The sequence below is a fragment of the Rhinopithecus bieti genome, unplaced genomic scaffold (genome assembly GCF_001698545.2).
Source record: "Rhinopithecus bieti isolate Rb0 unplaced genomic scaffold, ASM169854v2 scaffold_5924, whole genome shotgun sequence".
NCBI classification, from domain to species: domain Eukaryota; kingdom Metazoa; phylum Chordata; class Mammalia; order Primates; family Cercopithecidae; genus Rhinopithecus; species Rhinopithecus bieti.
Genome location: NW_016805189.1, coordinates 1161341 through 1174842, shown reverse-complemented (window position 1 = coordinate 1174842; position 13502 = coordinate 1161341). Strand labels below are relative to the sequence as shown.

Sequence of the window (13502 nt, the reverse complement as noted above, 5' to 3'; positions counted from 1 at the left end):
TCACGAGCCGAGATCGCACCACTACACTACAGTCTGGGCAACAGAGTGAGACCCCCTCAAAAAAAAAAAAAAAAAAAAAAAATATATATATATATATATACACACACACACATATACATACATACATATATATATATGTATGTATAGAAAGGATGTCAAGTAAAAAATAAAGTTAAGGATGATAAAACAGTTCTTGCCAGGGGTGGTTGGAATGCAGCCATGCCCGCTACCCTGTTTGCTAATGTCGATTGCAGATTTGGCTTTAAGTTTCCTTAAGATCAAAGTTCCCCAGGTAAAGACAGAGTAATATTCCTGGCTCGGGTCCTGAAGAAATTTCTTCCATGGATTCTATGATGCCATCCTTCACCTTTAGGAAATTTTCTTGTTCTCAGTTTCTTCCGTTCTGTCTCTCTAGAATTCCTAATATGTGCATATTAGTCTTCCAGAATTTGTTACCTAAATTTCTTATCAAATTATCCTATTTTCCTTCTCATTAACTTTGCTCTATTTTCTGAGAGATTTCCTTAAATTTGCAATCCAGTTTTTCTGTAAGAACGAATGAAGAGTAAAGGTTTCTTTATTATTACTGGGTTGAGGTTGGAGTAGATATTCTGGTTCTTATTTCATGGTAGAAGTAGCATCTCTTAGCTCTAAGAACATTCATGATTGTTATCTTTCTTTTTTTTTTTTCTTTTTGAGACAGAGTCTCGCTCTGTCACCCAGGCTGGAGTGCAGCGGCAATCTCCGCTCACTGCAAGCTCTGCCTCCCGGGTTCACGCTGTTCTCCTGCCTCAGTCTCCCGAGTACCTGGGACTACAGGTGCCCACCACCACGCCCGGCTAATTTTTTATATTTTTAGTAGAGATAGGGTTTCACTATGTAAGCCAGGATGGTCTGGATCTCCTGACCTCGTGATTCACCTGCCTCGGGCTCCCAAAGTGCTAGGATTACAGGCGTGAGCCACCGCACCCGGCCCATGATTGTTATCTTATATCAACACAGTTTCTTCCAAGTTCAATTCAGTTCAACAAATCCTTACTGAGTCAGGCTCTGTTCTTGGTGTTTAGTATAGGCCAGTGTATAAAACAGACAAAGATTCTTGCCATTGTGAAGCTTAAATTTGGTGGGGAAGGGGATAGAGACAGACACAATCATAAAATAAAGAAAATAAAACAAAACAAGAACAAAAACTCTTTGTTATGTTAGAAGGTAGCAAATCCTGTGGAAAAGAGGTGGGAGTGGGTGCAATTGTGATTTTAAATAGAATGTCTCATTGAGAAGATAGCATTTTATCCAAAGACTTAAAGAAGGAAAAGAAGTTAGCCATGTGAGTATCTGGGACAGGAGCATTCTAGGTTGAGGAATAGCCAAGGGCAGGGTTCTAAGGTGAGAGTCTATCTGGTATAGTTGAGGAGCAGGAATAGCAAAGCAGCCACTGTAGGAGACTGACAGGAAATGAGACGGGAAAATTAATATGAGGTAAAGAGGGCAGGAGGATGGTGGGGCCAGGTTGCCTCCTAGAGCGTTTGAAGGCCTGCACTATCTAGTATGTTAACCACTAGCCGCACATAGCAGTTGGGCACTGGAAATGTGGCTAGAGTGACTGAAAAACTGAATTTTAATTTAAAAACTGGATACTAGGCTGGGCACAGTGGCTCACACCTGTAATCCCAGTACTTTGGGATGCTGAGGTGGGCAGGTCATTTGAGCCCAGGAGTTCAAGACCAGCCTGGGCAACATAGTGAAACCCCATCTCTACAAAAAATACAAAACATTAGCCAGACATGGTGGCATGAACCCATAGTCCCAGCTACTCAGGGAGCTGAGGTGAGAGGATCACCAGAGCCTGGGAGCTGGAGGCTGCAATAAGCCGAGATTGTGCCACTGCACTCCAGCCCAGGTGTCAGAGTGAGACCCTGTCTCAAAAACAAATACAAATAAACAAAACAAAAGTTACTAGATACAGTCATTGGAAAACTTCTGTATGTTGGAAAAACTGTTTGGAACAACTTGGGTATGTGAATCTTCTTTTTCAACTACAAATTTTATGAACTCTAGAAATAGATTAAGTATTTCTAATGAAAATTTGGTATCCAAATTGTACTGTTCTGGGTATATAAAATATAGAATTTCAAAGATGTAGTCCTCTATTAATAATTTAATATTGATTATATTTTAAAATGATAATATTTTGGATATGTTAGCTTAAGTAAAATACAGGTATATTATTAACATTAATTCTATCCATTTCTTTTTTAATGAGACTACTAGAAAATTTTAAGCTACGTATATGACTTATTTTATATTTGTTTTGGACAGTGCTATTCTAGACTATTTTAAAGACTTTGGCTTTTACTCTGAGTGAAATGGGGAGCTGTTGAAGGTTTTGTGGCTCTTCATACAAGTTGTTGAGTTGTAGAACCAATTTATAGAATAGACATATACATAATTAAAAGTAAATATAGGAAACTTACCTCCTTAAGAAGTTTGACGGTTCTGATGATTCAAGGAGATTTAAAGCAATGGGGAAATTATTTATAGCAGGTTATCAAGGTGAAGTTAGGTGTCTATGTTTTTCTGAGGTAGACTTAAGTACCATCTTGGAGTACAGAATTCCAGGGACGGCAGTCCTTCGGCTGCTGTAGCATGAGCATTTTAATTTTTTTTTTTTTAAATTATAGCTCTTAAGTTCTAGGGTAGCATGTGGCATAACATCAGGTTTGTTACATATGTATAGCTTATGCCATGTTGGGTGTGCTGCACCCATCAACTCGTCAGGGCACCCAATCAATTCATCATTCCCATATCGGTATAACTCCCCCCAATGCAATCATCCCACTCCTCCCCCCCGCTCCCATGATAGGCCCCAGTGTGTGATGTTCCCCCTTCCCGAGTTCCAAATGATCTCCATTGGGTTCAGTTCCCACCACCTTAATTTTTTTTTTTTTTTTTTTGAGATGGAGTCTCGCTCCATCGCCGCCCAGGCTGGAGTGCAGTAACGCGATCTCGGCTCACTGCAAGCTCCGCCTCTCGGGTTCACACCATTCTCCTGCCTTAGTCTCCCGAGTGGCTGGGCCTACAGGCGCCTGCCACCACGCCCAGCTAATTTTTTGTATTTTTAGTAGAGATGGGGTTTCACCGTGTTAGCCAGGATGGTCTCGATCTCCTGACCTCGTGATCCACCCGCCTCGGCCTCCCAAAGTATTGGGATTACAGGCGTGAGCCACTGCGCCAGGCCGACATTTTAATTTTTAATCATCGTTCACTCAGTGAGGTACTGGAGAAAGAACGGTGAGTGGGATAAAGGTGAAGCTCTGCCTTCACGGAGCTTAGGGTCAGTACAGCCTGTGACAGAGGAAGTACAGGTGCTGGAGAGTAATAGATGGGGCGGCTACTCCAGACACGGGCCAGATCGAGGCCATGGACTGAGGAATGCTGACAGGACCACCTGGAAGTCCCTTGTACTGGGTGGAGCATGGTTCATGGAAAAGAAAGGGAAAAAAGGAGGGAGAGGAGCAGAGCCAAGCTGGCTGTCAAAGGGCTTTACAAACACATTAAGGGGTTAGGACTTTATTTGGGAGTCCCTGTGAGCCATTAGAGGTTTTAAGCAGCGTCTAATGTGATTGGATTTGCATTTTACAAATATCACTGTGGCTGCCATGAGGATGATGGATTGGGCAAGAGAAGGTACAGGGAGACTGATAATGAGAACATTAAGTATTAATAATAGTATATCTACTATTTAACTATATTTTTCTCAGTGTCGCTTGATAATTAAGAACTAGGTTAGTTGAGTTTAGGTAGATATTTTCATATTTGAGAATGCACAATATAAGTCCAAGGTGAAGAGTGGTGCCATATATCTGTGGAAATGTATGTAATCAAGTACCATTTATGTCAATTTCTGAGACCCAGCAACATTGGAAAGATGTGGTTATCAAACTTACAATCTAAGAAGCTGCTTCAAACTCTCTGTCTACGGAGATAGAAGAGCTTGCTGAGCAAGAGTTTATTTGCAGTGGATGTGTATTTTTCACTTGCCCCATCTTGTCAGTTGTCTTCCCACAATTTTTCCTTTGGCAGGAGCAGTGTCGGAGCAATGGGGAGATAATGGTACAAACCATTTCTTTGTCTCTGTTGGCACTGGATCCACTGATCTCAGAATATAGGACTAAGAGTAGCCCTCAAACTTGAAATTGTTTTCTTACAGTTCCACGATGACATTGAGTATTTTTCTTGCCTATCCAATTTTTTGTTAAAAGACAAAGGTTCATTGTTTTCTTTTTTGTTTATCTTGATAAAAGAAATAAGTTGCCCAACAGTGGAAAAATACAGACAAGTAGGAGAAAAAAAATCCTCCATAGGCCCTCCGTTTGGAGACATTAATAAAAAATTTGGTAGAATTTATCTCCTTTTTTGTGATTTGTTTTGTTTCATTGTACATAGCTATGTTCTTCTTTTATATACTTGTTTTGGATCAGAGTAACTATATTGCTACACAGTTGTGACCATTCCATATGTGTGTGTGTCTATATATCTGTATGTAGATACATATATATATATATGGTTTTTAAAATGTTTTAAAGTATCTTTGATGTTCACAAAATAGTATGCCAACTGTGTATATATTATATAAGTATATAATATATGTTCACCTATTACTTGCTACTTAAAGTTTCCATATTTTATCATTATATGTAACATTTTATATACATATATTTATATATAATATATCTATATTTTTACTATTACTGGCTGAAGTTTTCATATTATTCCATTATATGTAGTAATGGGTCAACACATTTACACATGAAGCCTGTACCATCATTTCAGTGTTTTATTAGGAAAGATTTAGTACTGCATGCAGTCTTTAAAGTTTGCTGCTGGGTTTCTACAAGCCAGTTGTGGACCTGTGAGACCTGAACTTAGCAGCATGTTTAGCAGTGTGTTTAGAGTTCCTGGAGGATGAATAAAAATGGAACCCGTAAGATGGACACATAATAATAGTCTGGCCAGGTAGAAGTGCTTGAGAGCACTTTGAGGAGTTGTCTCCTTTCCTTGTCTGTAAACTGTCTGAACCTGTTTTATAGCATTTAGTCTTCACACCATATTTTTCCTCCCAGGGGTCCGAGGAGCAAACAGTTGTCTATGTGGTGGGGAAGGCGGGCCGCCAGCACTGGCAGCATGTCTACACCGCCGTGACCAGGGGCCGCTGCCGAGTGTATGTGATTGCAGAGGAGTCTCAGCTCCGGAATGCCATTATGAAAAACAGTTTTCCTAGAAAAACTCGTTTGAAACATTTCTTGCAAAGTAAGCTGTCCTCTAGCGGTGCACCTCCAGCAGATTTTCAGTCCCCACGGAAGAGCTATGGAGACAGTGGACGACCCAGCACACCATTAGCATCTCCACTCCCTGTAGTCACAGACCACGCCATGACAAATGATGTCACCTGGAGTGAGGCCTCTTCGCCTGATGAGAGGACACTCACCTTTGCTGAAAGATGGCAGTTATCTTCACCTGATGAAGTGGGTACAGATGATGATTTACCAAAATCACGAGCATCCAAAAGAACCTGTGGTGTGAATGATGATGAAAGTCCAAGCAAAATTCTTATGGTAGGAGTGATATTTGCATATTCCCATGTTTTATTTAAATATTGCTGACTTCAGTGTGCTTATAAATGACTGTGTGCTTTTATTAGTGTTGCATTTGTGCTGTTGGACTTAAAAACACTTGTTTTTCTCATTTCCGTCAAATTTCCCTTACTTCACTGTCTGATCTTCACTTCGTTTCCTCACTCCTTTTCTGCTTCACAGCCTCTAACTGAAGACAACTCCCCAAAGCTCAGTTTTTTTTTTCCTTTGAGAACTGCCTCATTCTCACAGTTTCAGCCATCTCCTTAGCACCAGTGATTTGGCCGACAAAGTTTTGACTATAGTAACATTTCAGGCACCAGGAATTAGAGATAAGTGACAGTTCTCACTCTCACACTGATGTCATGGTGGAGACAGCCGGCTAAGTCAGTAATGTGGTGATTTGCTGAGTGCTCTGGCACTGAAGAGGGGTTAATGAACCAGCTGCCTAATCTGTGTCTTTGTTCCCAGAGATTGACTTTCTGGAACCACAGCCCAGAATCTTACTCTCTCTTCCAGTTTCTCCGTTTCAATCACCATCTTCCTAGTTACATGGCTTAAAAGCTTAGAATCATCGTGGACTCACCTTCCTTTCACTGTATACCATCTTCTTGGATGGTTGGTGACCTGGCTGCCCTCCCCTTTCTTGTTCCCATTCTCATAATGTAGCAGTCCCCCTTTTCCATGGTTTTGCTTTCCATGGTTTCAGTTACCTGTGGTCAACCGTGGTCCAAAAATATTAAATGGAAAATTCCAGAAATAAATAATTCATCAGTTTTAAGTTGCATGCCATTCTGGGCAGTGTGATGAGGTCTCACACCATCTCATTCCATGAATTCTCCCTTTGTCCAGTGTGTCCACACTGTGGACACTCCCCGCCCATTAGTCACTTGCCACCATCTTAGTTATCGGAGTAAGTCTCAGTATTGTAGTACCTGTGTCAAGTGATCCTTATTTTACTGAACTGCTTTATTTTTTATGTTATTGTTGCTAATCTTTTACTGTTCCTGATTTATACATTTACCTTTTTTATAGGTATGTATGTATAGGAAAAACCAGTACATTTGGGTCTGGTAGTATTCAAGGCTTCAGGTGTCCATTAAGATTCACTTCTTTGTTCAAAAGCTTCAGTGTCTCCCAGGTGCCTACAACATAAATTCTAGACTATTTAGCTTTGGAATTTGAGATGTTTCTCAGTTTGATTCCAGGTTTCTCCACATCATTTCATTTCCCACTGTGCTTTTTCTGCTTTTGTCAAGCTAGTGTCTTCAGCTCACTAAAATGAATCAAACTTTTTCATCTTCCTTTTGACTCTTGCAGTGTCCCTCATCTTGAATGCCTTTTCTGTCTCCTCTCATTCAGCATTTCAGAAAACATTTAGGAAAATTTGAAAAAATAAAATAAAGTCCTGCCAGTCACTGATCCAAATGTTAAGGGAGGAAAGCACACCAATACCGGCTTCGTGGACGTTACATTCCAGCATAGGCAATAAATACAAGAGAAGATCACATTTCAGATTAAGAGTCTATGAAAATGAAAAACAAGGCAAGGACATAGGGAATGGCAGGGGGTGTGGTGGGCAGGAGGTGCTATTTTGACCAGGTCATGCCTCCCTAGAAAGGTGACATGTGAGCTGAGCACTGAATATTACCGGGGAGCCAGCATGGGGGCCTCTGAGGATGTAGATAATGCAAAGCCTGGAAAGGGAATGATTTTATTCAAAGAGGAAGGCAGGTTGGCCTAGTGCAGTGGCTCACACCTGTAATCCCAGCACTCTGGGAGGCCGAGGAGGGTAGATCACCTGAGATCAGGAGTTCGAGACCAGCCTGACCAATATGGTGAAACCTTTTCTGTACGAAAAATACAAAAAATTAGCCAGACATGGTAGCAGGCACCTGTAATCCCAGCCACTCGAGAGGCTGAGGGAGGAGAGTCACTTGAACCCGGGAGGCAGAGGTTGCAGTGAGCCGAGATCACACCACAGCACTCCAGCCTGGGTGACAAGAGCAGAACTCCATCTCAAAAACAAAACAAAACAAAACAAAAAACAGAGGAAGGCAGGCTAAGGTAGCTAGTGAGTGAAGAAGAGGGTGCAGGTGCTAGTGTTGGAGAGTGGGCAGGGCCATAGGAATGAGTTGGGATTTTATTCTGCTTGCAGTGGGAATTCATTGGAGGGCTGGAAGCATTGGTGTGATATCATCTGATGCCTGCTTAAACATAGTCCCAGCATAGTGGCTCATACCTATAATCCCAGCACTTTGGCAGGCGGAGGTAAGAGAATTGCCTGAGCCCAGGAGTTTGAGACCAGCCTGGGTAATATGATGAACCGCCATCTCTACTAAAAATACAAAAATTAACTGGGCATGGTGGCATGCACCTATAGTCCAGCTACTCAGGAGGCTGAGGCAGGAGGATCACTTGAGACTGAGAGATTGAGGCTGCATTGAGCTGTGATTGCATCGCGGTACTCCAGCCTGGGTGACAGAGCAAAAGCCTGTCTCAAAAACAAAACCACAATCCCTGCTGGGTGTGGTGGCTCACACTTGTAATTCAAACACTTTCAGGAGCCAGGCGGGAGAATTGCTTGAGGCCAGGAGTTGGAGACCACTTGGGCGACATAGTGAGACTCCATCTCTACAAAAATAGTAAAAAATTAGCTGAATGTGGTAGTGCATATCTGTAGTCCCAGCTACCCAGGAAGCTAAGGTAGGAGGATTGCTTCATCCCAGGAGTTCCAGGCTGTGGTGAACTGTGATTGTGACATCCCATTCCAGCAGCCTGGGTGACAGACAAGACCCTGTCTCAAAAAGAAAAAAAAACTGGGCATGGTGGCTGACACCTGTAATCTTAGCACTTTGGGAGGCTGAGGTGGGCGGATCACTTGAGCCCCATAAGACCACCCTGGGCAACATGGCGAAACCCCATCTCAACCAAAAATGCAAACAAAAATTAGCTAGGGGTGGTGCTGGGTGCCTGTTGTCTTAGCTGCTTAGGAGACTGAGGTGGGAGGATCACCTGACCCCAGGAGGCTGAGGCTGTGGTGAGCTGTGATGTTGCCACTGCATTGCAGCCTGGGCAACAGAATGAGACCCTGTCTCAAAAATACATATATACATACATACATAAAAAATAAACAATCCCTCTGGCTTCTGTGGAGAGGGAACTGTGGAAAGTGAAGGGGGAGTGAGGAGACCAGTAGGAGGAAATCGTGGGGAGAGCCTAATGAAAGAGCGGGGCTGGTAATCTGTGGTTGGAGTCTGGATGCATTTTGGAGATGGAGTCTGTATGACTTTCTGATTAGATGTGATGGGGTAAAAGAGAAAGTAATCCAGGATGATTCCTGGATTTTTGGCTGAAGCAATTTGGGGAATAGCAGTGCCATTTCCTGAGATGAGAAAGATGTGAGGAGAATTCATTTGGGGAAATGAAGCGTTCTCTTGTGGCGTGCTGTTGTTTAAGGTACTAATTGGAAATGTACATGGACTTGTTGAGTAAGTCAGTGGTTGGTAGAAGAGTTTAGAGCCTCAGCAGGTAGTAGGGTAGGAAAGGTCCACTTGGGAATCATTGGCATGTAGTGATATTGAAAGGACTAGGTGGGTTAATTTCAGAAGAGACTGCAGATAGAGGAGGGGGCCTGACGACAGAATTCTGGGGTATTCCCAGCTTTTAGAGATATAGCAGAGGAGGAAGAACTAAAAAGGAGTAGAAGTGAGATAGAAGGAAAACCAGGGTTGTGGGGAGGGGAAAAAAAAGCCTGGACCGAGGGGGCTGATGAGAGAATGGGAGCCGAAAGGGTGGAGGAAGCAGTGGAGACAGGTTTTGAAGAGGGCTGCTGAGAAAAGAAGCAAAGGTGGTTGTATGTGAACAGAGGACTTGTGGTCAAGGGAAACCTTATTGGTTTGTTTACTTTGGATGAGTACATTAAGGCATCTTAGTGTGCTGCGAGAATGGTCCAATGGAGAACCAGAAATTCATGATTCAGAGAGAGAGGATAATTGCAGAATTGGAGTCCTGATGTGGGTAAGATGGGAAAAATCAAGAGAATAAGTAGAGGGGTTGCCCTGAGACAGGATTAGGGACAGAGGACCCTTCTTCCATGGTAACCAGAAGGAGTGGATGTAGTACGTTGGGTATATATAGCAGAGGGAAGACAAAGTAGTTCAAAGATGATCACCTCACACCATCCTCTCTGTCTTATTGTTATAATCCAGCTCAGTTTGTGTGTTGTTCCTGAAGGCTTCTCTTTCTCTGAACTCCTGTAGGAGGGCACACACCCCATCTGTACTGCACTTGCAATAACCTTGACTCTGTGAATGAAGCTTCTTGAGGGCAGTATATCATTTTTGATCTGCTAGAACATTTGGTACAATTGCTGATCACATGGTAATACCTCAAAAATACTTAGTGACCAAAATATGAGTCATGAATATATGGCATGAAACTTTTTTTAAAAAATCAGACCTTCAGAATATTGTTCTTTCAGGTTGTACTGAAAGTCATACTTTCATTCTTGTAGTGTCCCCCTTTACTTTGACAATTCCTTTTGGAATTGCTTTTGAGGCAGTAAAAGATCTTTTTGAATGTTTATAAGGGGAGCAAACTTCTATTGAGACCTATTCTGAGTTTAGGAAATAACCCAAAGGCATTTGTTTTCTGGTTTTATGAGTTAGAGGATCCAATTTGGGTAATGGATTCTGTGTTAAAAAAAAAAAAAAAAAAAAAGTTGGGATTATAAGTAATTGCCAAATGTAGTTCTAATAGAAGCATAAGAATTGCTTTAAGTGCTGGCAGTAGACTTGTTCAGTTGAGTTTTTAAGCTTCCAAGACTGTAATAAAGGTAAGAAGGGGCCACAGGGGGAACCTGGGGGAGAAAGTGCTGATGTAACCTGCCAGAACCAGGCTGAGTTGTAAATGGGGAATACTTATATCCTTTGTCCCCAAATGGATATGGCACAGGGAAAAGGTTCTCTAAGAGTCAGTCTGACACAGGGCACAGCATGTGAAGTCCTGGCACATTAGGAAACTACAGGTGTAAAACAGCGTGACTGGAGCACAGGGCACAGTGAGAGGATGGGCCACAGACACAGGAACTGGCAGGGAGGATGGACACAGGGACCTTCTGAAGAGGTCGTACATTCTTCTGATTGCAATGGAGAACAGTAGAAGCATTTTAAGTGCTCTGTGAATTGAAATTTATGAAGGTGACGTTGACTGAGGTTTAGTGGATGATGATGGTTAGGGAGAGAGTAGGGAATGAGTTCCCAGCCAAAAGATTATTTCAGTAACCTGGGTAAAATGAGGAGGCTCTAACATTAGGGCGTAGCAATGGGGATGGAGAAGAGATGCTAAGGATATAGCTGATGGGACGTAATGATCAGTTGGATTCAGGTGGGGTTGGGCCTGAGGATAACTCCAAGGCTTCTGGCTCAGGCATACAGGTAGATCCAGCACCATTAACCAGATTGGGAAAAGAGGCTGAGGGTCAGATCTTTTGGGAAAAGTGATTCAAATGGACATAGTTGAGGGTGGAGTGGGAAATTTCTTCTTTTTCCCCTCTTGGACAGTAGAATCCCTGCTAAGTTCCATTCTGTATCCCAGAGCAACTCTTTGATGGAATTTCCATCTCAGGAAAACATCTTTTTTCTGAAATTAAACTTGTCATCTCTTACAGAGGTCCTGAAATAAGGCTTTTGACATAAGCAGAAAAGAGAGGCAATTCCAAAGAAAGACCCTTTTCCTAAAATTGAATTGTGCTTCCTCTTTTCATTTTTTTATGGTAGTGAAACTTAATGACTATACTGGCCCACTTTGGAATCATCAATAGCACAAAGAATATGACTGTAGCATTGCAATGTTTTATCTTACAATTCCAGAACTGAATTCATGGGCAGGCAACATGGGCAGTCCTCCAGGACTTAGGCCCCACACTTAAACAAACAAAAAAAAGTTCTGTAATCACCATCTTGAAATTCTAAATTTTGAACAAGGGGCCATCATTTTAATTTTGGACTGGGCTGCCAAATTATGTAGTGGGTCCTGTCTACACCTTTAGAAGTTAGACACATGTACTAATTCAGTACATAGTTACTCCTAAATGCCAGCCCCAGAGCTGGGTCCTGGAGATACCACAGTGAGCAAAGCAGATGTGATCCTACAAGGAGCTGATAGCCAATTGCTTTGGTTGCTCAAGCCTTTCAAGGGTTGGGGAAGGTGCATTATTTCTTTTTCTGAAGCAGAGGGAATACAAGTACATAGGGTAGACTAATTACATTTTTACAAAGTTAACTTTGTTCTTTTAATTGTTCCAACAGGTGAGAGAATCTCCACAAGTGTCTTCCAGACTTCAGAATTTGAGACTGAATAATTTAATTCCCAGGCAACTTTTCAAGCCCACAGATAATCAAGAAACTTAGTTTTATTTCAAATTGCTCAGAGTAACTATTTTTTCTTTTGGAGACAAAATGAACATCGTAGCGTCAAAGTACCAAGATAAAAAAAGTTGCCCATAACTGGAGTTTTAAGGTATTTGTGTTAGCAAATGTTTTAAATCCATTTAATCAAAGAAAATATTAATGATTTCAACATGTGTCATTGTGAGAACTGGTAGCACTGGACATAAGTGAAGAGATTAGATATTTTATATACATATATATTTTTATACAATTATGTACATCAAGCCGGGTGCGGTGGCTCACGCCTGTAATCCCAGCACTTTGGGAGGCTGAGGCAGGCAGATCACCAGTGGCCAAGAGTTTGAGACCAGCCTGACCAACATGGTGAAACCCCATCTCTACTAAAAATGCAAAAATTATCTGGGTATGGTAGCACACGCCTGTAATCCCAGCTACTCAGGAGACTAAGGCAGGAGAATCGCTTGAACCTGGGAGGCGGAGGTTGCAGTGAGCTGAGATTGCACCACTGCACTCCAGCCTGGGTGACAGAGCGAGACTCCATCTCAAAAAAAAAAAATTATGTACATTAAAACATGTCGTATTTTTAGGATAATGCCTTCATAACTTTGATGATCGTCGTGTGTTATCTTTGCCAATGGGTTGAAGCAGTGGCAAAGAAAAGCTGTAATTGCATCTGTAGATATTATTGACATGCGTCTTAGGATGTTGGATTGTGGTCATTTTACAAGACTGCTGCTCACTCTATCACTGCTGCCTGGGGCCCAGCCTACCTGGGACTTTTCCTTGGAAATGCTTTCTGAGTTGGGAGCACATTGTTTTGAATATGTTCCACTTAGGAATTTTTTTCTCTCTCAGAATGATTTGATTTTTAAATTTTACCTATGTTAAATGGTAAAAGAAAAAGTCAAGAGGAAAAATGTATCTGTTAACCCATTTATGCATAGTGTCCATTATTGGGACACTAAACATGTGAGAGCTATTTATATCCCACTGCTCAAGGTCATTGCCAACGTCGGATCGCAAAAGTTCAGAAAGTTGCAACCTCAGGCATAAATGGTTAATAACTTTATTGAGATATAATTCACATATATTTCCACAGTTTAAGTATACAATTCAGTGACTTTTAGTATATTCATCAAATTGGACAATTACCATTGTAATCAAATTTAGAATTTTTTAAAAAAATTTTTATTTTTTAATAATAGAGACGAGGTCTCACTATGTTTCCCAGGTTGGTCTCTAACTCCTGAGCTCAAATGATCCTCCCACCTTGGCCTCCCAAAGTGTTAGGATTACAAGTGTGAGCCAGCGTGCCCAACCTGGAACATTTTCATACCCCACAAAGAACCTCACACTCCGGCTGGGCGTGGTGGTTCATGCCTGTAATCCCAGCACTTTGGGAGGCCGAGGCAAGCAGATCACCTGAGGTCAGGAGTTTGAGACCAACCTGACCAAC

General features: G+C 41.9%; 1 protein-coding gene across 2 annotated transcripts in view; it reads left to right on the top strand.

The window, feature by feature from the left end:
* Nucleotides 1-12334, top strand: part of HELB (DNA helicase B) — a 39149-nt gene extending 26815 nt beyond the window's left edge. For both annotated transcript variants that reach the window (XM_017871573.1, XM_017871574.1), the window contains exons 12-13: nt 5124-5615; nt 11945-12334. In XM_017871573.1, the coding sequence (XP_017727062.1) occupies nt 5124-5615; nt 11945-12046 (594 nt within the window). In that variant the 3' untranslated portion in view covers nt 12047-12334. The remainder of the gene's footprint in view (nt 1-5123; nt 5616-11944) is intronic.
* The last annotated feature ends 1168 nt before the right edge of the window (nt 12335-13502 follow it).